The 24,343-nt window shown below is 40.6% G+C and overlaps 1 protein-coding gene across 8 annotated transcripts in view; it reads right to left on the minus strand.

Moving 5' to 3' along the window:
- The window catches only part of DLC1 (DLC1 Rho GTPase activating protein), a 434,550-nt gene that overhangs the window by 182,133 nt on the left and 228,074 nt on the right, over nucleotides 1-24,343 (minus strand). The window contains exon 6 of one of the 8 annotated variants that reach the window (XM_055567238.1): nucleotides 13,921-13,952. The exons of the other annotated variants lie outside the window; for them this stretch is intronic. Coding sequence (XP_055423213.1) covers nucleotides 13,936-13,952 — 17 coding nt within the window. The 3' untranslated portion in view covers nucleotides 13,921-13,935. Of the gene's footprint in view, nucleotides 1-13,920; nucleotides 13,953-24,343 lie in introns of those variants that run through there. 8 annotated transcript variants of the gene reach the window in all.

Raw genomic sequence — 24,343 nt, forward strand, 5'->3', positions numbered from 1 at the left:
CATATCTGACACCCTCTTGGAACTCAGAGCAGCCCCAGGCTGCCAGAGGAAATACCAGCAGGCTTTCACTGGGCTGCATAGATGACTGCCCTGCCACACAGCCTCCCAGGCCCCTCTCTGCATAGGCCAGGCCACCTCACCAGACCAGCTCCACAGCTGACCCTCCCCGGCCCATCTGACCTCGGTGCTTTTGCCTGGTGGTGTTCATCACCACTGATTTCCTGACATTTGAAAGGTCCTTGCTTTTGTTTTCAAGGTTAAAAAAAAAAAAAAAAACACAACCCACAAAACCTCTCATAAAACCTTATCTAGAAATAATCAGACCAGAAACCAGAGAGGCACTGGAGTTAAAAAAAAAAAAAAAAAAATCACTCCGGAAAAGCTAAACCTCAGAACAAGGGAGACTGAAATCCTTTCCATGACAGTAATGAACTTCACCCCGCTGATGAGCTCATGCATGATCCGAGTTAATAACTGTGCCTGTATATTTAATTGTTTTCCTTTTCAGACCTCTCGTCCTCGCCCGCCCCTCTTCGCCTCTCACCTGCCAGCCGCCTGTCTCGGGTGTTTTTCCAAATGACATCAAGGGCTCTGGCCGTGGAGTCTCGGATGTGATCACTGAAGGACCTCCGGAGAGGGGCTCTCAGGGGCCGCGCCATCACGTGGGCCTCGGGGTCCCCCATCCGCCGCGGCCGCAGCGGACTTCAGCGCAGCCCGGGCGCGGCAACCCTCCCGCGGGGCTCGCTCCTGCGGCGGTCCCTCCCCGGCGGCGGGCGGTCGCCGTGCGAAGCGGCCGGGGTGCGTGCGCGCCGGGCCCGGGGGCGAGCGAGCCGCGCGCGAGCCCCGCGCCCTCAAGAGCCTGGCATTGCCGCTGGGCTCGCGCCGCGGCCCGGGGAGCGCCGACTGCAGGCGGCCGCCTGGCCCCGCGCCAGGCCCGCGCGGCTGCCACATCTGGAAAGGCTTACATGTGAGCCAGCGACACCCGCGCGCAGCTCTCGGGCTGCCTTCGTGGCTGTCTAGATGATTTTGGCTTCCTGTGTGATCCAGTAACCTGACTTGGCAGAGCTCGGCTGTTGGTCTAGGCAATAACGTGTACCCCTGCCCTGGCAGGCCGGGTACCCTTGCGTGTTTTGAAGGAAAGGCCGGGCAGGAGGCAGAAAAGGGGACGGAGGGAGAGGAGGGGTGGGCAGGTGGGGCTGTCTTCCATCTTCATGGTTAATTCTCACTCACATTTGTGTTTTATTAACTCATGTGTGTTTCTACATTAGGCTGTTTATGAGACAGAAAGTCCAGCCTTTAGTTGTGGTTGTGGGAAGGAGCTAGGGCTGTAGCGAACATTCTTCAGATCAATCTAGATTCCCTCTAGGAAACAGACACCTGCGTTTTAAAGCGAAATATTAATCAGCTCCTCGTATTTCCCCTCTAACTATGCTTCTACTTACAGCCAGTGGTTTCATCAGATAATTCTAGGTTTTACCCTTAAATAAGGATCAGATGTCCCCTGGGTTTGTGAATCTTTTGGCTCCCACTAAGCAAACTTCATCATTGTAATTGCACATCAAAAACTCTGCCCAAAAGAATTTAAAAAATAAATAGTGCCAAACACCATGAAATCAAAATATGAGCCAACTGCTTCTTTTACAAGATATGTTTTTGAGTTTCTAAAATGCCAAGTAAATCTATTTCTCTGCCAATGAGTTTGGCTGATTTTCTGCCTTTCAATGCGTTAATAATCCTGTCTTTTTTTCACTGTTCCCTAAATCCAATCTTAAAACTTTCAGCCTTTGGCATGGAGGCTTAATACTGACATCAGATAGTATCTCAGAGCTAATTTATAACTTTTCAAAATTACAAGATGCTGTAAAAGCACTTAGTAAATCGCAAGGCATGATGCAAATGCTAATTATTATTGTAATTATTTTTGTACATGAAATCATTTTCAACCCGCGCTGATCCTGAATCTCCAAATTTCTGTAGTGTGCATCCTCTTTCCCATCACCTTTGACAACTGAATTATACAAAGGGTGGGAATTAAATTAGTGTAGTTGTGCTCACGAGTTACAACTAATTAGTACTACTGCTTATCAGTAACTCATGTGTCCTAAATTTACTGTTTCCAGAGTGCTCATGCCCTTGAGTCCCTTCAAACTGAGAATGTGCTCCTTGGTAGATACCACTTTACTTTATCACTGGGCTGGGCATAGATGAGGAATCAGTACCAACTGCTGAGGCATGTAGACTTCTGTGCCTGTGGGAGACAATCCCAAGGGAATATTCTCCATAAAAATCTCAAAAATTGGACTGCCTAATATCTGGTTCCCTTTTAAAACGAAGTACCCAAAGTCTGTGTGTGTGTGTCCTTCAAAGAAGCCTGGGCACTTTGAACCAAGTTTACTCGTTTACTGGTCAGATGGAACAGAACAGGTCTATGTGGACACTTTTTGCAGAGGAGCAGCATGAAGCAACCACAGCATAAGCAGGGAACCACACCCTGTGCTAGGTATGGGGAAGCTGAAGATAAATGGGACCCTGGCTCTGTCTTGCAGGAGGGAAAAAATCACACTGACTCACAAATGATTTCAAAATAGTGTGATTAGTTCTATGATTGAAGCATGTGCCAAGAAGCACTGAGAAGGAAAAGGTATCCTGGACTCCTCACTCCTGTTAGGCATGGACTTCATCTAAATTTCTAGAACTATGACAGAGTCAGGGACATACAGTCATTTCTAGCACAGGTATCAACAACTGATAGTCTGAGTCATGCAAAGAGACCAACTACAAAGGCACAAAGTTCTTCTCTACGCAAACACAGAAAGGAAGGGGGAGCGAGAGAGAGGAAATAGTATTTACTGCTGCTGCTAAGTCACGTCAGTCGTGTCCGACTCTGTGCGACCCCATAGACGGCTGTCCAACAGGCTCCTCTGTCCCTGGGATTCTCCAGGCAAGAATACTGGAGTGAGTTGCCATTTCCTTCTCCAATGCATGAAAGTGAAAAGTGAAAGTGAAGTCACTCAGTCGTGTCTGACTCTTAGCAACCCCATGGACTGTAGCCTACCAGGCTCCTCCATCCATGGGATTCTCCAGGCAAGAGCACTGGAGTGGGTACTGAGTACCTGTGATGTATCACAGGCTCTCTTACCACTGGCTATAGACCCACGTATATAGACCACTGCTGTTATATAGACTACTATCAGTGTTACTTTGTCCTCTTTATTGATGAGGAAGCTGAAGCACAGAGAGAAATGTTTTGAGAAAGGTCAGATAGTAACTGGCAGATCCAGGATTCACACCCAGTGCTGTCTGTGTCCAAAACTCATTAGCCTCCCAATCAATTTTAATGGTCAGAAACAAATAATAGTGATGATACTGATTCATTAAAACTATCTAGGCTCAGTTGATGCTAAGTTATGGATCAAAACTCCATAATCTTATCCAACTAAAACCACCACTGGACCCACTGTGTGGAGGAAGAAGCCAGAGTTTTAGATGTTTGAGATGATGCCACCTATGGAACATCAAGGTCAATCAGTCAAGAGAACCAAGAGCTAGTCAACACATATTGTCAAATGATGGGGCACTCGGCTCAGATCTCCAAAGTGTTCCCAAATGACTCTCCTGCTTTGCAGCACTCTCTTTCCAGGGCATACTCCCAGTTTTGATACATTGCTTCTTAGAAAAAGTACTTCTTATGCTAAGTACAAGTTCCATTAGGTAGAATGACCTAAACTATCTGAAAGATTTTTATGTTTTTTTAAAAGGAAAATTACCAACATAAAGGTTGTTTTTTTCTTTTCTGGCCACTCTGCATGGCATATGATATCTTAGTTTCCTCCCCAGGAATGGAACCTGTGCTCCCTATGGTGAAGTGAGGATTCCTAACCACTGGACTGCCAGGGAATTCCCATAATGTAACTTTTACTGAGAGATTACTGGAGAGGAGAGACACAGCTAAATGTTTTCAAGCAAGGTGGGCTTTAATTTCTGATTTTACCATAGCCCAAAGTAGGGCTGGCAACTAGGCCCCTCATTTCTAAAAACTCATTAAATCCAAATTTCATTTTAAGGCCATTTCAAGTCCTTATGGAGAAACTTGGCCACATACCATGGGTATGGTGCAAAAACATTCTAATACACAACCAATTTAAAATTATATTTTTATTTCTGTTTTCTATCTGCACTTACTGGCCATCAGAAATGTTCCACAACAAAAAAGTACCTTTCAGAATTTATTGTTTATAGAATAACTCCTCAAGTTATATTCCTACAAATTTGAGATAATCCAAGTCTCCTGTAATTGTAAGAGGTGAATACAGTATGTGATAATTAGTGTTGGTCTCAGCTCAGCAGATGGGAGGAGTGGGAATACGAGAAGTCATTTGGTGTTTTTCAAGATCCTGCTGGGAATTCTAAGAGCAGTGAAAATAGCAACATCATGCCCTGATTGCTTTTCAGCTCCTGCTTTTTATGATAAAGGACTAGTTTCAGCCATTGGTGGAGCTGCCCTCTGACCTGAGGAAGCTTTGCAAACTCGTCTAGATCCCTGGAGAGCAGGGATTCTAGTCAGTATACCAAGCTAGAGATTCTGGCTTATGTATGTCTCTGGTATTTTCCATCTAAGCAAATCATCCCACTCTGGCAATGTATTACAGATTTTATCTAATTTATAAATGTCATCTTCTTATTGCAAATAAATCTTTTAATTTCATAGTGTTTCTAGGTCTGTGTGCTTTGATTTAACAGTGGGGACACCTTCTTGTTCAAGCCAGTGTAACATAAATCTGCTTTGGTCTTATGGTTACTCTCATGGGCTGATGCAACTTCCTTAAGCCTTTTAGGACTACTCAAAGTTGGCTCAGAAGGAAAAGAATCTTCCTGCCAATGCACGAGACATGGGTTCGATTCCTGAGTTGGGAAGATCCCCTGGAGAAGGGAATGGCTATCCACTCCAGTATTCTCCCCTGGAGAATTCCATGGAGAGAAAAACCTGGCGAGCTATAGTGCATGGGGTCAAAAAGAGCTGGACACAACTGAATGACTAACACTTTCAAAGTTCTGGTAGATTCTTTCAAAATAATGTCAATGATGGGAAATGGAATGTTTATTAAGAGTCACTGCCATGCATGGACCTAGGTCTTTGGTATAGGAAGGACATTATTAAAACTGCATTTGGTTAAGCCCTGTGAGTGAGACAGTCCCTGCAACAGGACAGCAGGTTTAGTGAATGACAATGTCTGCCCTCACAAAATAAGTATGTCTCCAGGCTGTAACTTCACAAAGGAGTTCTCTTCCATTAGGTAGGTATCCAAAAGCCCATGTCAAGGAGAATTCATAGTGTGAAGCTTCTGTAACTCTGAAGAATGTGTAAATGGTTTCTATTTACTCCAGTGAATAACATCTAGCATGTAGATTACATGCTGCCAATGACTGCTTCGTTTTGAATTTTGTTTATTTAATATGATCGTCTTTACTACATTTACTATGTTTGTACATTTACTACTACATTTGGTGCAAATGGCAATTTTATTTCTAAATTTGCCTCTACATTTGGAACACTAAGGGGCTTCCCTAGTGGCTCAGAGGGTAAAGAATCTGCCTGCAATGCGGGAGATCCAGGTTCAATCTCTGGGTTGGGAAGATCCCCTGGAGAAGGGAATGGCAATCCACTTCAGTATTCTTGCCTGGAGAATTCCATGGACAGAGGAGCCTGGCAGGCTATACAGTCCATGGGGTCGCAAAGAGTTGGACACAATTGAGTTATTAACACTTTGGAATGCTAAGGGTTACACGGAATTTGGTTGAGCACCTCTTTTGTGATAAACTCTAATGTTCTCAAAGGGCTCAAGTCAAGGTCATGTACACTGTTAGGTATCTATGTATGCTTGATGGACCAGTAGACCATAATGACCATATTCTTGGTGATCTCTGACCTGGAAGACAGGACTCTCCTCAGAAAGGGAAGAAAATCTTAGAATCTATATCTATGTATATAGTTCTTTAAATATTTCTACTTTTGTCAAGTGTGCAAAGCACATAAGTATAGTGATTTATTACCTAATTTACAAATAAATGTATATATTGGGGTTCTATGCTAAGAAAGTTTTACTGATGGGAGTTAATAATCAAAGAAGTTCAGAGACTTTCTCTGCAACTAATGATATATACCAAAATCACACTATATTTCAGAGTAAAAACTTGTTTGGGGCATAGTGTTGAATGAATACAAAAGAGGAAAGGGTGTAATAGAACAGGAAATGAATATAACAAGAGAGATAAAGACTTCCTTTTCTTCTTGATTGATGCAACAATTTTTTATTTCCTTTTCAACTATGGATATCTCATGCTTTCTGAAACAAAGTTCACCTGGGCTGGAGAGAAGTCACGCCTGTGAAAACTGCTATGGAATGTTTGTGTTACCCCCAAATTCTGATGGTAAGGAGGAAGAGCTTTTAGAAGGTGATGGGATCATGAGAGTGAAGCCCTTATGAATGGGATTAGTGCCCTTAAAAAAGAGACCTCAAAGAGCTCCTCTGCCATTTCTGCCATGTGAGGGTTCAGCAAGAAGATAGTGTCTATGAACCTGGAATTCAGCCCTCAGACACTGAATCAGCCAGCACCTTGATCTCAGACTTGCTAGCTCCAGACTGTGAGAAATAAATTTCTGTTGTTTGTAAGCCACTCAGTCTATGGTATTCTGTTAAAGCAGCCAAAACAGACTTAGACAGAAGCAGGCTTTATTTCAGTCCTGCTTCTTCACAGCTTTGTGACTTTGAGACAGCATTCTCACAACTGCTAAAGATGGGATTGACTAGATCGCTAATTCTGGCCCAGAGGGGAAGATGGAAATGGTGAATATCAGAATCATACAGGATGGGGCCTCTTCTATTCAAGTGAAACAAAAAAGGAAAATAATTCTACTGGGCTAGATGGCCTCATTCCCTTTCTGAAAAATACCTCAACAGAATCTTAACTATCAATAAATTAATGGACCATTTTTAATCCTTTCCTCAAGCTATTTTCAAGTGGCTTTGAATATATTTCTATGGAATTGTTCATTTATCTTGTTTTACTCCTGTCTCAATTATTTCTTTCTCATTTTCTGTAGTTGACTTATTTTCTATACTGACATTTTTGGCAAAGAGATAATAAAAAATGATAGAGAATGGAAAGAGAAAGTAATGGTGTTCCCAGAATTTTTTAATATAATAATTTCAAATTTTATTTTATGTTATGATTTCAGAAAGTTAAAATATTTTAAATTTCTATAGAAAAACATACATGGATACCTCACCAATACTAATGCTAAAGAAAATAATGCATATATAATTTATATTTTCCTATAAATATAAATTTTCTTTCTTTCTTATAAAATAATAGGCTATCTAATGGTAAAATAAATTATAGATACACTAAAAACTTTAGAAGGAAGTGATCTCCTTTTTCTTAGTCTTCACTTTCTTTTAATTTTAAATTCTTCCTTTTATTCTTTTAGTTTCCTATCTTTTATTTTTCACAATGTAAAATTCCAGTATTTTATTAATTAAAGGAGTCTAACATTATGATCGGAGAAGGCAATGGCAACCCACTCCAGTACTCTTGCCTGGAAAATCCCACGGACGGAGGAGCCTGGTGGGCTGCAGTCCATGGGGTCGCTAAGAGTCGGCAGGACTGAGCGACTTCACTTTCACTTTTCACTTTCATGCACTGGAGAAGGAAATGGCAACCTTGCCTGGAGAATCCCAGGGACGGGGGAGCCTGGTGGGCTGCCGTCTATGGGATTGCGCAGAGTTGGACAGACTGAAGCGACTTAGCAGCAGCAGCAGCAGCATTATGACACAGAATTATGGTCATGTAATTTCTCTGCTTATTCAGGTTTAAAGTTTATTATGACTACTATGGATTGCTTTTAAATTGTATTTATTTCAATTCATACCAACTATTTTATGGAGAATCTTATTGAGATCTGGATCAAAAAGAAATAACCTCTCACCGATTCTGAATTATAAGGCTTCCTTCTGAAAAGCAAATAATATATTAAAACTGTTTATTTTACCTTTATGTATGTCCACTGCCACAAGTCTCAGTAAGGAATGCCAGGTATGATTATCCTTTGGATTATAACAATTAACAATAACTTCAAATAATATGCTACACTAATAATAAACCAAAAGTAATTCTGGATGATAGCTGAATGGTATACTCAAGCATATACACTCAGGAATAATTTCAAAGTCAGACCAAATAGGAATCCAAATATTTGTCTATGTTAATGTAACCTATTGATTACACCCTTCCAATAAATGTTTTATATTGTGATAAGACCTGAAACAGTGCCAATACTAAAAGGCTGGGATGTTTTTGTGAAAAACCTCTTTTACAGGTTGACTTAGCTTTTGTCCATGAAGGGATCCTGCTCTTTCTCTTCTCACTCCCTCTCTCTCTCATACACACCCATACACACACACACACGAATACAAAACAGTGTTATCCAGAAAATGTAAAATAGGTAATGCAGGACTGTAATCTCTAAAAGGTCAAAAAAACAAACAGATGAGCTATACTATTGCCCCGAATAGATGAGGTATGCTATTGCCTAGGAGAAGTTTCTGGGTCACGGAGTAGAAATAGGAAAGCCACACACAAGTTGACAGCCCTGAGGTGAAAGAGACCAGAGTTTGCGGGACTGAAGCAGGGCAGGAGCGGCACATTCGGTGAGCTTAGGAGGTCTGCAGAGGGGTCTCCCCAAACACTTGACTGAATGCTAATTGGCACAGGTGTAAGAAGGAACTCTCCAAAGCCAGGGAAAGAGGTATTGGAGGTCAGTAGGCAGATAACTTCCTGGAGCTCACAAAGTGAAAGTAAAAGTCGCTCAGTCGTATCCGACGCGTTGCACCTGTAGAGCCCATCTTCCCAACCCAGGGATCAAACTCACGTCTCCCACACGGCAGGCAAATTCTTTACCAGCTGAGCCACAAGGGAAGCCCCTTTCACTTTCACCGAAGCCTAAGATTACTTCTGTTCCCACCAGTTGGCATGAGGAGTCCTCAGGTAATCTGGGGCACTGGGTGAAATCCCCAAAAGATTTATGTGTCAGTAGGGGGACTAAATTACTGTCAGAAAAATGGCTGCTATTGACCTGCTAGCAGAAAAAGGAAATAATAAAGATAAGACAGAAATCATGGAAATTGAAAACGGACAAATGATAGAGAATATCAAATCTATTTCTTTGAAAATAATCAATAAAATTGGTTAGCATCTATTTGGGTTAACTAGAAATAAAAATTAAGTTTAACGAGGTCACAAGATTCAAGGTCAACATAAAATAATCAGTTGTATTTCCATATACTAGCAATTAATGATTGTAATTAAAATAAATGCCACTTACGATATGATTAAAAAATGCAAACTACTTAAGAGACAGATTTAACAAATATGTAGACAAAAACATATACATTAAATGCTATAAGAAACTGCTAAGAGAAACTAATGACCGAAATAAATAGAGACATATACCATGTTCATGGATTTGAAAACTCAAAATTGTTAGGGTTTTCCCCATAATAATCTCCCCTTAATAATACATAGATTCAACATGGAAACAATGAAAATTCCATGAGGTTTTTAAAAAAAACTTGACGAGTTGATTCTAAAATGTATTTGAAAATACAAACGACTAAATGAACCTAAAAGACTTTTAAAAAGAAGAGCAATTTTTAGATGATTTACACTACCTGATTTCAAGATTTACTATAAATCTTCAGTAATCAATTCAAGGAAGGATGATACTGATTTAAGGATAGACATATAGGCCAATGGAACAAAATAAAAATTTCCAAAATAGGACCATACTTACTACACATTCAGTTGATTTGTGATAAAGATGCCAAGGTAAGCCAATGGTGTAGGATAATTATTTTCAAATGTTGCTGGGATAACTGGGTAACCACATGGGAAAAATGAATCTCCACACTTACCTCACACTTTAAGCATTAAGTCTAAATGGACCATGAACCAGAAACCTAAATGTAAAACTCTAAGACTTATAGGAGAAATTTTATGACTTTAAGTTAAGTAAAGCTTTCCTAGGCCTTGATAAACATGAATCATAAAAAAAGGAAAGAGAGAGAGAACAAAATACAACAAAAACCTCTGTTCTTTTAAAAGGACTATGAAGAAGAGAAAAAGACAAGCTCCTGGCTGGGAAGAAATATTTGTAAAGCATACATCATAAACAACTTGTTTTTGGAATGTATGAAGAATCTTTTGATTTAGTAACACAAAGGCAAATAACCAGGCTTTAACAGTGGGGCAAAGAATCTTCATAAAAGAAGATATATGAATGACCAGTAAGTACAGTAAAAGATGATTGGCCTCACTAGGGAAATGAAAATTAAAAGCATATTGAAAAACCACTACTTACTAATAGTATTAGTAAGTAGTATTGAAATACCAATACTTACTAAAATTAAAAAGATGAACCATACCGAGAACTATATTGGAGAGGATGTGAGGCAACTGCAATTCTTATACATTGCTGGTGGGAATGTAGAATGGACATACAGCTGTCCAGAGATGAGCACAGAAATAGAGGAAGCATTTAGAAACATCTAAATCAATCCTGAATATTCATTGGAAGGACTGATGCTGAGGCTGAAGCTCCAATACTATGACCATCTGATGCGAAGAGCTGACTCATTAGAAAAGACCAGGATGCTAGGAAAGATTGAAGGCAGGAGAAGGGGATGACAGAGGATGAGATGGTTGGATGGCACACCAACTCAATGGACATGAGTTTGAGCAAGCTCTGGGAGATGATGAAGGGCAAGGAAGCCTGGTATGTTGCAGTCCATGGGGTTGCAAAGAGTCGGACATGACTGAGCAACTGAATAACAACAAAAAAATAGTGTTAGGTGGGCTTCCCAGGTGTCTCAGTGGGAAAGAATCTGCCTGCCAAGCAGGAGATGTGGGTTCAATCCCTAGGTCAGGAAGATCCCATGGAGAAGGAAATGGCAACCCACTTCAGTACTCTTGCCTGGGAAATCCCAAGGACAGAAGAGCCTAGTTGGCTACCGGTCAGGGGGTGGCAGAAGAGTGGAATACAACTTAGCAATTAAACATTAGATAACAACAACAATCTACATGGAGAAAAAAGGTAAAACACTGTTTCATAAGTGTTTAATTAGTCTCTAAATTAAACAACTTTCATTATTTGCACATTTCTTGCTATGTGTTATTTACAAATAAAGTAACATAGGCAGCAATAATATCTGAAGTTGGAAATTGAAAAAAAAAATGAAAGGACATAGAAGTATTTTTTTGCCCTTGGAATTTCGTGCACAATAAGAGGTTCATTTCTGCCACCAAGACTATAGATCACTGGTGATACAAGCACATCCCAACCTGAAATATTTAAAGAAAAGCAAAGGATGGATGGTGGCAGGAAAAAGACCAGGGAATTTTGTCATTTAAGTGTAAAATATAATTGTTTTAAAATAAGCCTCCTTTTATCTAGCTATTTTTTAAGAAATGGTTAGCATTTTGTAGGAGGATGACTTGCTCTAAAACCTTTGTTGTTGTTGTTTAGTCACTCAGTCGTGTCCGACTCTTTGCAACCCCATGGACTGTAACCCACCAGGCTCCTCTGTCCATGGGATTTCCCAGGCAAGACTACTGGAGTGGGGTGCCACTTCCTTCTCCAGGGCATCTTCTCAACCCAGGAATCGAAGCTGCATCTCTTGCATTGGCAGGCAGATTCTTTACCGCTGAGTCCCCAGGGACGCCCCTAAAATCCTGTGCAAAGACACTGTAAAGAAAGCTGAGCACTGAAGAATTGATGCTTTTGAGCTGTGGTGTTGGAGAAGACTCCTGAGAGTCCGTTGGACTGCAAGGAGATCCAACCAGTACATTCTAAAGGAGATCAGTCCTGGGTGTTCTTTGGAAGGACTGATGCTAAAGCTGAAACTCCAATACTTTGGCCACCTGATGAGAAGAACCGACTAACTGGAAAAGACCCTGATGTTGGGAAAGATTGAAGGTGGGAGGAGAAGGGGACGACAGAGGATGAGATGGTTGGATGGCATTGCCAATGTGATGCATATGAATTTGAGTAGGCTCCTGGAGATGGTGATGGACAGGGAAGCCTGGCATGCTGCAGTCCATGGGGTTGCAAAGAGTTGGACATGACTGAGCAACTGAACTGAACTGATTTTCTTTAGTTCCCTAAATTCATATGTTACCTCCTTTTTATCTTAGTGGTATCACTCATTACTTATTATCATGAGCATGGTGAATTATAATAAAGTAGAACTCAAGTTTTAAAAGTGTATCACCAAAACAAAAACATAAAACAAAATCTTCTGACTTTTCTCTAAACTCATCACTGAATTCCTTGTGATGTATACATATTAAAAGTCCTTGATCAGTGTTGACTATAGCTGTAATCTAATGGGTTGTATGGATGTGAGAGTTGGACTGTGAAGAAAGCTGAGCACTGAAGAATTGATGCTTTTGAACTGTGGTGTTGGAGAAGACCCTTGAGAGTACCCTGGACTGCAAGGAGATCCAACCAGTCCATTCTGAAGGAGATCAGCCCTGGGATTTCTTTGGAAGGAATGATGCTGAAGCTGAAACTCCAGTACTGTGGCTACCTCATGCAAAGAGTTGACTCGTTGGAAAAGACTCTGATGCTGGGAGGGATTGGGGGCAGGAGGAGAAGGGGAGATGGAGAAGGGGAGGAGAAGGAGGATGGCTGGATGGCATCACTGACTCGATGGATGTGAGTCTGAGTGAACTCCGGGAATTGGTGATGGACAGGGAGGCCTGGAGTGCTGCAATTCATGGGGTCACAAAGAGTCGGACACAACTGAGTGACTGAACTGAACTGAACTGAACTGAGTGCATCATTAAAAAAAAAAAAAAAAAAAAGGTTCTGCCTCCTTTTTCCGAACTACTTAATAAAGAGTTAAGAATGAGGATGTCTAGATTTTTGCAGCTGGGGTAATACCACTGATTAATTTGAAAAGATTTACTATTCTTAGTGAAAACTAAAATCACTCTCTGAGGCCTGCTAGAGTCTGGACTCATCCCATTTTTTCCTATCTTCTCTCCTTCCAAACACAAACTCTGTGCTCCAGCTGGCCAGGCCACACCATTGCATCACCGTGTCTTGTGCGTTCCCATGAAGCCTAACTTTGCCAACACCACTTTCCTTGCCTAGAAATGTGTCAGATCTTCCATTCCAGTTTTCACAGCTTTCTGTTTCCCCAGATTTTCTCTGGATCGTTCCAGCCCAGGTGTCCTCTCTCAGATAAAAGTCTAGAGTCTCTTGACTATCTCACCACTTAGTCATTGCTATGTATCTTGCCCAGCAGGCTGGAGGCATTCTCAAGGGATGTGTCCTCAAGGTCTGGAATAAGGAAACTCTGTGCTGCCTCAACAGAAGAGGCAGGAAAAGAAGCACGTACTGACACCCCTCATTCCCAGACCTCCCCTCTGACCCCGATCTCTGGTGCTGAGCTTTATAGTGGAGGGTAGGAGAGAGAAAGAGGGTAAGGATGGGCTGACATTTGGCTGGACTTGGATTAACCTGGAATAGGGATAACAGGTTCCATTGAGGGGAAGCTAAAGACTGTGGACTTACTAAGGAACTATAATGTTTACATCAGCTGTCAGCAATATATGGCAGTGATTTTTCAGTGTCACTTGGGCTGTTTCTAGGATTCCATAAATTATATATAAATTACTTACGTCATTCCTTCATTTCCCTCTCTGAACATGACTCCTGAGATTTATTCCTTTTCCCTAATTCATCAAGTCTTTCTGCCATCTGACTGTCCAGAATCACCACTGCACGGGTTACTCCTTCATCTCCAAATACCCTCCATCTCACAGAGGGTGGAATTTCTGTTATGTGGTGCTTGATAATCCTTGCTGGGCCATTCAAAGATGAAGATTAGCTGTAGGAGAGGACATGGTGGGTGTGGAGAAATTTATATCTAAAACAAGAACCTGGTCCAGATAAACATCTCCTTATTGAATGTGAGGGGCTTCCCCAATAGCTCGGCAGGTAAAGAATCTGCCTGCAATAAAGGACACAGGAGACATGGGTTCTATCCCTATGTTGGGAAGATCCCCTAGGGGAAGGCATGGCAACCCACTCCAGTATTCTTGCTGGGAAAATCCTACAGACAGAGGAGCCTGGCAGGCTACAATCCAGGGGTTGCAGAGTTGGACACGACTGAAGTGACTGAGCACAATGAATGTGAGAAGTGGAACAACCAGGACCTCCAGCTCTTTACTGCAGAGTCTCTGTTCTTTTTTTCTCCTTCTATCATGTCTGCATCTGGAGTTATTTCCACTGTTTTAAAATGCTGTTATTTTAATTTGATTAGGCAGTGAGTATGCTGGATAATTTGCTGGCATATTGAGTGCAGCACTTTCACAGCATCATCTTTCAGGATGTGAAATAGCTCAACTGGAATTCCACCACCTCCACTAGCTTTGTTTGTAGTGATGCTTTCTAAGGCCCACTCAATATGCCAGCAAATTTGGAAAACTCAGCAGTGGCCACAGGACTGGAAAAGGTCAGTTTTCATTCCAATCCCAAAGAAAGGCAATGCCAAAGAATGCTCAAACTACCACACAATTGCACTCATCTCACATGCTAGTAAAGTAATGCTCAAAATTCTCTAAGTCAGGCTTCAGTAATATGTGAACCGTGAACTTCCTGATGTTCAAGCTGGTTTTAGAAAAGGCAGAGGAACCAGAGATCAAATTGCCAACATCCACTGGATCATGGAAAAAGCAAGAGAGTTCCAGAAAAACATCTGTTTCTGCTTTATTGACTATGCCAAAGCCTTTGACTGTGTGGATCACAATAAACTGTGGAAAATTCTGAAAGAGATGGGAATACCAGACCACCTGACCTGCCTCTCGAGAAATCTGTATGCAGGTCAGGAAGCAACAGTTAGAACTGGACATGGAACAACAGACTGGTTCCAAATAGGAAAAGGAGTACGTCAAGGCTGTATATTGTCACCCTGCTTATTTAACTTCTATGCAGAGTACATCATGAGAAACACTGGACTGGAAGAAACAAGCTGGAATCAAGATTTCCGGGAGAAATATCAATAACCTCAGATATGCAGATGACACCACCCTTGTGGCAGAAAGTGAAGAGGAACTAAAAAGCCTCTTGATGAAAGTAAAAGTGGAGAGTAAAAAGTTGGCTTAAAGCTCAACATTCAGAAAACGAAGATCATGGCATCTGGTCCCATCACTTCATGGGAAACAGATGGAAAACAGTGGAAACAGTGTCAGACTTCATTTTTCTGGGCTCCAAAATCACTGCAGATGGTGACTGCAGCCATGAAATTAAAAGACGCTTACTCCTTGGATGGAAAGTTATGTCCAACTTATATAGCATATTCAAAAGCAGAGCCATTACTTTGCCAACAAAGGTCCGTCTAGTCAAGGCTATGGTTTTTCCAGTGGTCATGTATGGATGCGAGAGTTGGACTGTGAAGAAGGCTGAGCACTGAAGAATTGATGCTTTGGAACTGTGGTGTTGGAGAAGACTCTTGAGAGTCCCTTGGACTGCAAGGAGATCCAACCAGTCCATTCTGAAGGAGATCAGCCCTGGGATTTCTTTGGAAGGAATGATGCTAAAGCTGAAACTCCAGTACTTTGGCCACCTCATGGGAAGAGTTGACTCATTGGAAAAGACTCTGATGCTGGGAGGGATTGGGGGCAGGAGGAGAAGGGGACGACAGAGGATGAGATGGCTGGATGGCATCACTGACTCGATGGACGTGAGTCTGAGTGAACTCCAGGAGTTGGTGATAGACAGGGAGGCCTGGCGTGCTGCGATTCATGGGGTCGCAAAGAGTCGGACACGACTGAGCCACTGAACTGAACTGAACTGAACTGATGCTGGATAATATGTGAAACTATAGGACACAATAGGACACCACTGATGACTTTGCTTGTTTCAACCAACTTTTCATATATATCATTTCTCTCACCTTGACCATAAGCTCTCCAAAGCTAGTGCCTTAAATAGTTTTATAACGACAGCACACTATTTGGTAAAAATAGATATTCAGAAATATTTCTGGTTATATTTATGATAAAATATAACATTTCTTGAGTCTTTCAGTGTCAGGATAATTTTTCTTAAGCCTTAGGCTTTTGTTATGCTGTATAAACTTTGAACTATGTAATGAAATTTATGTGCATGTGGAAGAATAAATGTGAAACTTTCATTGAAATTAAGCAATGATCCTTAAACTTTAGTATGGATAAGAATTCCCTGGAGAGTATGTAACGTTTAAGATTCTTGGGTCTAAGATATTCTGATTAAGGAAGCACGAAGGAATATAGGAACCTGGGTTTTAAAACAAATATTCTAGAAAATTTCAGATGTACAAGCTTGATTTAGAAAAGGCAGAGGAACCAGAGATCAAACTGCCAACAGCCACTGGATCATAGTAAAGGCAAGAGAATTTCAGAAAAAAAACATCTATTTATGCTTCACTGATTATGCTAAAGCCTTTGACTATGTGAATTACAACAAACTGTGGAAAATTCTTAAAGAGATGGGAACACCAGACCACCTTACCTTCCTCCTGAGAAATCTGTATGCAGGACAAGAAGCAACAGTTAGAACTGGACATGGAACAACAGACTGGTTCCAAATTGGGAAAGGAGTGCGTCAAGGCTGTATATTGTCACCCTGCTTATTTAACATATGCAGAGTATATCATGCGAAATGCCATGCTGGATGAAGCACAAACTGGAATCAAGACTGCCGGGAGAAATATCAATAACCTCAGATATGCAGATGACACCACCCTTATGGCAGCAAGCAAAGAGGAACTAAAGAGCCTTTTGATGAAGGTGAAAGAGGACAGGGAAAACAGCAGGCGTAAAAGTCAACACTCAAACAGTGAAGATTATGGCATCCAGTCCCATCACTTCATGGCAAATAGGCTAACAATGGAAACAGTGACAGACTTTTATTTTCTTGGGCTCCAAAGTCACTGCGGATGGTGACATGAAATTAAAAGACACTTGCTCCTTAGAAGAAAAGCTATAACAAACCTAGACAGCATACTGAGAAGCAGAAATATTACTTTGCTGACAAAGGTCCATCTAATCAAAGCTATGGTTTTTCCAGTAGTCAGGTATGGATGTGAGAATTGGACCATAAAGAAGGCTGAGTGCTTAAAAATTGATATTTTTGAAGTGTGGTATTGGAGAAGACTCTTGAAAGTCCCTTGGAAGGAGATCAAACCAGTCAATCCTAAAGGAAATTTACCCTGCATATTCATTGGAAGGATGAATGAAATCAGTCTGAATTCAGATTGATGCTAAAGCTGAAGCTCCAGTAGTCTGGCAACCTGATGCGAACAGCTGACTCATTGGAAAAGACCCTGATGCTGGGAAAAATTGAAGGCAGGAGGAGAAGGGGATGACAGAGGATGAGATGGCTGGATGACATCACCAGCTTGATGGACATGAGTTTGAGCAAGCTCCAGCAGTTGGTGATGTACAGGTAAGTCTGGAGTGCTGTAGTCTGTGGGGTTGCAAAGAGTTGGACACAACTGAGCAACTGAACAACAACAATTCTAGAAAATGTTGAAGTGTACTTCAACATCTTACATTAGGAGAGTATGCTTTTATTTTCAATTAAAAATGCCATTTTTCTTTCAAGCAGAAAATTATTAAATCTTTATGTGCAAGGCATTCAAAGATAAATTAGACATTGGTTTGATTATATAACATGAAAAAATAAGTCTTAAAAATCATAACAAAAGGCATAAAAAGATAAGCACTGTATGAGAAGTTTAAATATAATATTGAGAGATCTGGTAAAAAGGGCTGCTTTCAGGGTAGTGGAGATCTTAGAAGCTTTCAAAGAGGAGGTGTATGAAGCAATTTGGAGATAGCATAAAAGGAAATTTTAGGAAAAGGTCACAGGAGTAGTGCAGACTCTGAAGTAGAAAGAGTAGGATGTGGAGGGTATACGCATTCCTGTGATGGAGTCTCAGGGGTGGCTGGAAATGAGGTGGGCAGTTTGGCTCACTGGGCCTGGACATTATGCAGACACATCTTTATTTGGATGAGACTTCTAAGAGAAAGTGTAAGGACAGACAAGAAAAGAAAATCCAAACATCAATGCCACGTAACTCATTTAACATTTAGGAGGGGGCTCAGTGAGACAAAGATTCAATCATAAATATTATTTGTTAATTACATTAAATAAGATATTAATGAGTTCTATGATATGAATAATGTAACTTTATTTCTATGTGCTCTATGATATTAACATCTATGATTTGAGGCAAACAAAGTTAAGACTCTCAAATTGGAAGATTAATACCAATATTCAATCTAGTAAAATAAAAATCAAAGCACTATCTAATGCATTTCTAAAATATAATTCCATATAATTGACTAGGTACTTTATATATATACATATACATATATTTTTTACCATCTATATCACTTACGTAGACACTTAAATATAAACCAGGCTCAATTCTAGAGAATCACAAAAATGTTATAAAGTATTCCTTTGCTCTCCTTCCTCTTCAAAACAAAACAAAACAAAAATCTGAAACCCCTAAGGGTTAAATAACTTCACTAAAGAAAACAGAAAGGAGATAAGCTGAAGTCATGGGAAATGGTAGAGAAAAAGCAAGAGGCTGGAAACCTACCACAGATGGAGCAAAGATTTTCCAGATGTGGAATTCTTCCTATGGATCTGCGCTGTCGGCCTGGCTCACTTAAGTTCTACCAGGAAAGAAAATGCAACCATGGCTTCCTTCTATCTGTAATCTAACTAAACCTCTTTTGCTGAAATTTTATATTTTGTTTCTGTTAGGAAAAAGTCTTTCTATCTGTGATCTGCAGTTAGTTTTTAAAAACTGGCTTCCATTCCAGATGCGAGTGCTTTTGAAACACCCGAAATTATTTGTCTGTATGTCAGAACAGCTCTATTGCGAAAGTCATTTCTAACATCTCTTTGTCACAGTGCTTGTGTCCACATCACAGAGGGCCAGGGAGCTGCCTGCATGTGAGGATGGTGGGGTCGCTGCTCTGTTTACGTTCTGCTGTCAGGGACCATCTGGGAGCACAGCTCCTGATTAGCTGCAGAGTGATAAGTGCCATCTTAGAGTCAGGGTCACACGTTAGAGCAAGATAACTTGTTTTTTTTTAAGGCCCCCAAATTTGGTACTCGAAAATATTACAAAACAATGAAAGTTTCATGCTGTAATAAATAAGTTGGTGTTTTGACTTACCAAAAATCACAAATTTAGAAAACCCTTATATCCCCCACCTGGCTGAGCTGGGTTTTACACAGATGAAAGCTACTGTTTTCATGACTGCAGCTAGAATTCAATCATTGGTGGTCTCAGAGGGGAAAAAAAAAATCATAGAAATGCCTCCACATCCCACAAACATAGGTGACTTTTTAAGATTAAAAAATACTAAGTCATAAAATATAGGTAAGTTTAATAGAATTCAGATTTTTTTTCCTTTTAAAGACATTTTATTTTAAAAAATGTATCAACTGTCTCACTCTTTGATTATTTGTTTCTATGCTTCCCTCTTTTGGTTTTACACTGTTAACTCTTATTATTTAATATCTGACATATATTAGTCATATTCAGTGGAATAAGGGAATGTGAATATAGACTATAAAAATATGAAATTGTTGAGGGCAACAGCACTTGACTCAAATGAATTACAATGCAAATTAAAAACTGAATGGCATGGTCAGGATGACGTTAAGTGATTTTAAAAGGAGATGATTTATTTGGTCAAGGGGAAAAACACAATCAACCCATGAATCTCATAAATACAAGATATGATGGTTGAAGGTGACTGAAAATGGAAAAACACGTTCTATGGGCTAAAAGGTAATTATAAAGTAGTGATAGAGTTCTGTAGTTTAAAATGGCAGTGTAACTGAAAAACTGTAATTTTATTGAACATTCACTATATATGCAGTTCTTGCTAGATGTTTTAGAGTAAAATAAATCATAAACAGGAGATCAAAATATTCCATGGTTCTTCACGGTTGCTGCATATTACATATTTTGAACATGTATATGTTTATATTATACATAGATATGAAGCAGAAAATAGTGTTATAAGACAGGTAAAATGGATAATTGACTATTTTTGATACTAATTATATTCCATAGGGATTTGGAGAAGGATGTCTAATCATCTGAATGCAAAGAACTCATTCACGTTTGATGATGTTCAGTTGCTAAGTTGTGTTCGACTCTTTGCGACCCCATGAACTGCAGCACGCCAGGCTTCCCTGTCCTTCACCGTCTCCCGGAGTTTACTCAAACTCATGTCCATTGAGCCAGTGATGTCATCCAACCATCTCATCTTCTGTTTTCCCTTTTCCCGCCCTCAATCTTTCTCAGCATCAAGGTATTTTCTAATGAGTCAGTGCTTCATATCAGGCGGCCAAAACATTGGAGCTTCAGCTTCAGCATCAGTCCTTCCAATGAATATTCAGGGTTGATTTCCTTTAGGATTGACTGGTTTGATCTCCTTGCTGTCCAACTAAAAGCCTGAGATGTGAGGACACAGAGATACCCTGCAGATGAAGGGTGGGGACCTCCTGAGAGTTGGAACTGATAGAAGCAGTTTCCTTTTCCATCTCCTTCTCTAGTTTGCATCATCTCTACTCTTCTTTTTTAGGTCAGTTGCCCCTTTACCCTGCTCCTCTCTGCAGAATCATGTTTCCTCTGTGACTCCATCTAACAGTGGAGTCCAAAGCACCTGTTACAGGTTGACTGAGTTTCTCTGGCTCATAATATGAAGAAGGAGAGAGTAGGAAGAGAAGGAGGAGAAGTGAAAGAGAGAGAGAAACAGATCGTCCACTGGTCACTCAGTGTACTCTCTGGCCCTGAGTCACGTGTGTCTCCCACCCCAGCCACCTGCCCCCAGTCCAATGGACTCTGGCCATGGGGTAGGATGGGGGGAGGGAAGTCACAGTGTACATAGGCTGCCACTTCCCAGGGCAGAAGATAAGATGAGCAGTGACATCTGTCTGATTCAAAGGAAGAGCTCGTCCAACAATACAGCAACTGAGGTTCTGGACAAAAAACAGCACTCAGGCAAATCCCTGAAGGAAGTGTATGATTTGGAGAGAAAAACAATAGAAGAGTGTTTTGGGAACAGTAAACTTCAGGAGCAAAGGCATAAGGAGAGAAATAAGTAGACCACATAAACTATATGAACTATTAGAGTTTTACTAATTTTGGTCATAATTTTATTAGAAGACTTGGGGGTGGGAGATGTACGTGGTGCTGTTAGGCAGGACAAGGTGAAGGGAGCATCAGCTTTGGAGCAGGAGACAGTCAAGTTCTGTGAGCTCAGGGTGCGCTAAAGATGATGTTGAGGAAGCGTCTCTTCTCAGAGACCGCGAGGTAAGGGCACAATAAATAACAGCTGTGGATAACGCATTTAGTAGTAGTATCTTTCCTTTGAAAACATGAAGAAATTCTGAAGGAGAGAAATGAAGTAATCACAATCAATGGCTAAGAGAAGAGAGTCTTCTTTTTTTTTTTTTGCCTAAAGAGGAAGGGATAGAAGTTAACAAATGTGGTATGTGCAATATATTTTATGATCAATGAGTTGAAACATTTTTACACTAAAAGTATGTTAAATAAGCTCCTCTAAATGTGGTATATTCAAGCAATGTGATATTAACTTAGTACTAACAAGAAACAAGCTATTACATTATGAAAAGACATGGAGGAACCTTACATGCATAGTTGTAAGTGAAAGCAGTCAATGTGAAAAGCCTACATGTTGTACCACTGAAGCAGCACAAAGAATAGCTTCCCTGTCTTAAAAATCCTCTGCGCTCCATCAGTTCATGCATCCCTTTCCCCAACCCCTGGCAATTCTTGATCTTTTTACTACGTCTGTAGTATACTTTAAAAGAATGTTATATAATTTGAACTGTACTTTCCACTCAGTTTTCCTGTGAACTGAAAATTTCTCTAAAAAAATAAAGTCTATCAATTCAGTAACCCCTTCTTAGGTGCACAGCACCGTGCGAAGGATTCTTACAAAGCTGCTGGGGGCAGAACACGCAATGGACAATGGCAATCCACATACGATTAAGAATGAAAATGACCAGAACAAGACTATATATACTGTATCATTTCAAAAAGCATGAAATTAATACGAGCAGGAGTTGTCACAGAAGACTACAGTGAAGGTCAGACCCAAATGAGACCTTGGGGGATGGGGGAGTTAAATTTCTGGAAGGGAAACAGGACGAACAAAGGTCAACTTATACAGAAGCAAATTCAGGAGAAAAGCAAGGTTGCTACCATGGTTACAGCGGAAGATGCAAGTTAGGGGAGGACGGGAGATAAGGTGGGAAAGGAAGGGTAAGGTCTGTCTGATTAAGGAAAAATTTGTTCATCAGCCTTAGGAACCTTGGCATTTAACCACTACCTGCAGCATAGTGGTTAAGAACATGCGCTCTGGCCTGTGTGGCTTGCTTTGAATCTTGCCTCGGCGGTAGTGTGACTTTGGTTATTTTAGGAAACCTCTCTGAGTCTCAGCTTCCTCATCTCCCTAATGTGGAAAACATTACGTCTACATTATATTATTGCTAGAGGATTAAATTAAGTCATATCAATAAAGTGCTTGGAAAAGTGCAGGCACAGAGTAAATGTTTGATATTGATCCATTCAACCATTCATTCGACAGACATTTTAAGTCAAAAACCTCCTAAGAGGCTGGTGCTATACAGGTGCAGGGAAAATGTCTGCCTTTAAGGAAATCACAACACAGCAGGGAAAACACTGGATAAATACATAGAAGACCTGAGATTAAAAAGGGTAGATAAAGAAGTGATGAAGTGTTGTTCTCCATTTATCTATTTCCTCAAATCCATAGAAACAACAGATTTAACATTTATTTTAAGGAGTTTATCACCAGGATTAACATACATAATGTTGTAGGTCAATATACTGCAAAAACAAACTCAGAAAAAGAGATCAGGTTTGTATTACCAGTGGTAGACAGGGGGAATTGGATGGAGGTCAAAAGGTTCAAACTTCCAATTATAAAATAAGCAATACTAGGGATGTGATGGAGAAGGCAATGGCACCCCACTCCAGTACTCTTGCCTGGAAAATCCCATGGACGGAGGAGCCTGGTGGGCTGCAATCCATGGGGTCGCTAAGAGTCAGACATGACTTCACTTTCACTTTTCACTTTCATGCATTGGAGAAGGAAATGGCAACCCACTCCAGTGTTCTTGCTTGGAGAATCCCAGGGATGGGGGAGCCTGGTGGGCTGCTGTCTATGGGGTCGCACAGAGTCGGACACGAATGAAGCAACTTAGCAGCAGCAGCAGCAGCAGGGATGTGATGTACAACATGAGAAATATAATTAACACTCAGTGGTGCTCAGTTGCTGATCTTCCTGACCCAGGGCTCAAGCCCACATCTCTTATGTCTCCTGCATTGTCAGGCAAGTTCTTTACCTCTAGCGTCACTGCTGTATGTTATACAGGAAAGTTCCTAAGAGTGTAAATCTTAAGAGTTCTCATCACAAGAAAAAAAGTTTTTCCTATTTATTTTGTATCTTTATGAGAGGATGGATATTCATGGAACTTCTTGTGGTAATCATTTCATGATATATCTATGTCAAATCATTATGCTGTATACCTTAAACTTACACAGTGCTGTCTGTCAATTAAATCTCAAGAAAACTGAGAGGGGAAAAAAAGCAGTTTATAACATTAGCAGTTGGGAGTCGCTGGAATATGTTTTCTGGGGAAGCACAATGGTTAGAAAAATTAAGACAAAAAGCAAAACCCCAGTTTGGTGGGCAAGTGAGGGCTCTTGATGACCATTTTGCTTAAACGTCACTCGTAGAATTCTAGAAGATCATTTCTACATGATAACAGTAGTCAGGGCAAAATAGTTTCTTCTAGTCACGACCACTCTCCTGAAATGGCCAAACTGGTACTCTGGACAGCCAGCACATAACAATATGAGTACCAGCCTTTTCTTGGGTATTGGTTACTTTATTATGATTGTAAATTACTGTCTTAGATGTCCCACTTAGATAAGCCATATCTCAAAATCATACTTTAATTATAAAACAGAAATACTTATGGATCCATCTGGAAGAGATACTGATCTCAATCTTTTGCCTATAGAAACACAAATCAAAGTCCTTAAAACCAATGGAAGATCAAGAAGAGAAGAAAATTATGATCACACCAGCAGAATTTTTGGTCATTCCATACTCATGTCAAAGTAATACCTCTTATATGTACCTTTCC

This window comes from Bubalus kerabau, chromosome 2, assembly GCF_029407905.1.
Source record: "Bubalus kerabau isolate K-KA32 ecotype Philippines breed swamp buffalo chromosome 2, PCC_UOA_SB_1v2, whole genome shotgun sequence".
In the NCBI taxonomy this organism is placed as follows: Eukaryota; Metazoa; Chordata; class Mammalia; order Artiodactyla; family Bovidae; genus Bubalus; species Bubalus kerabau.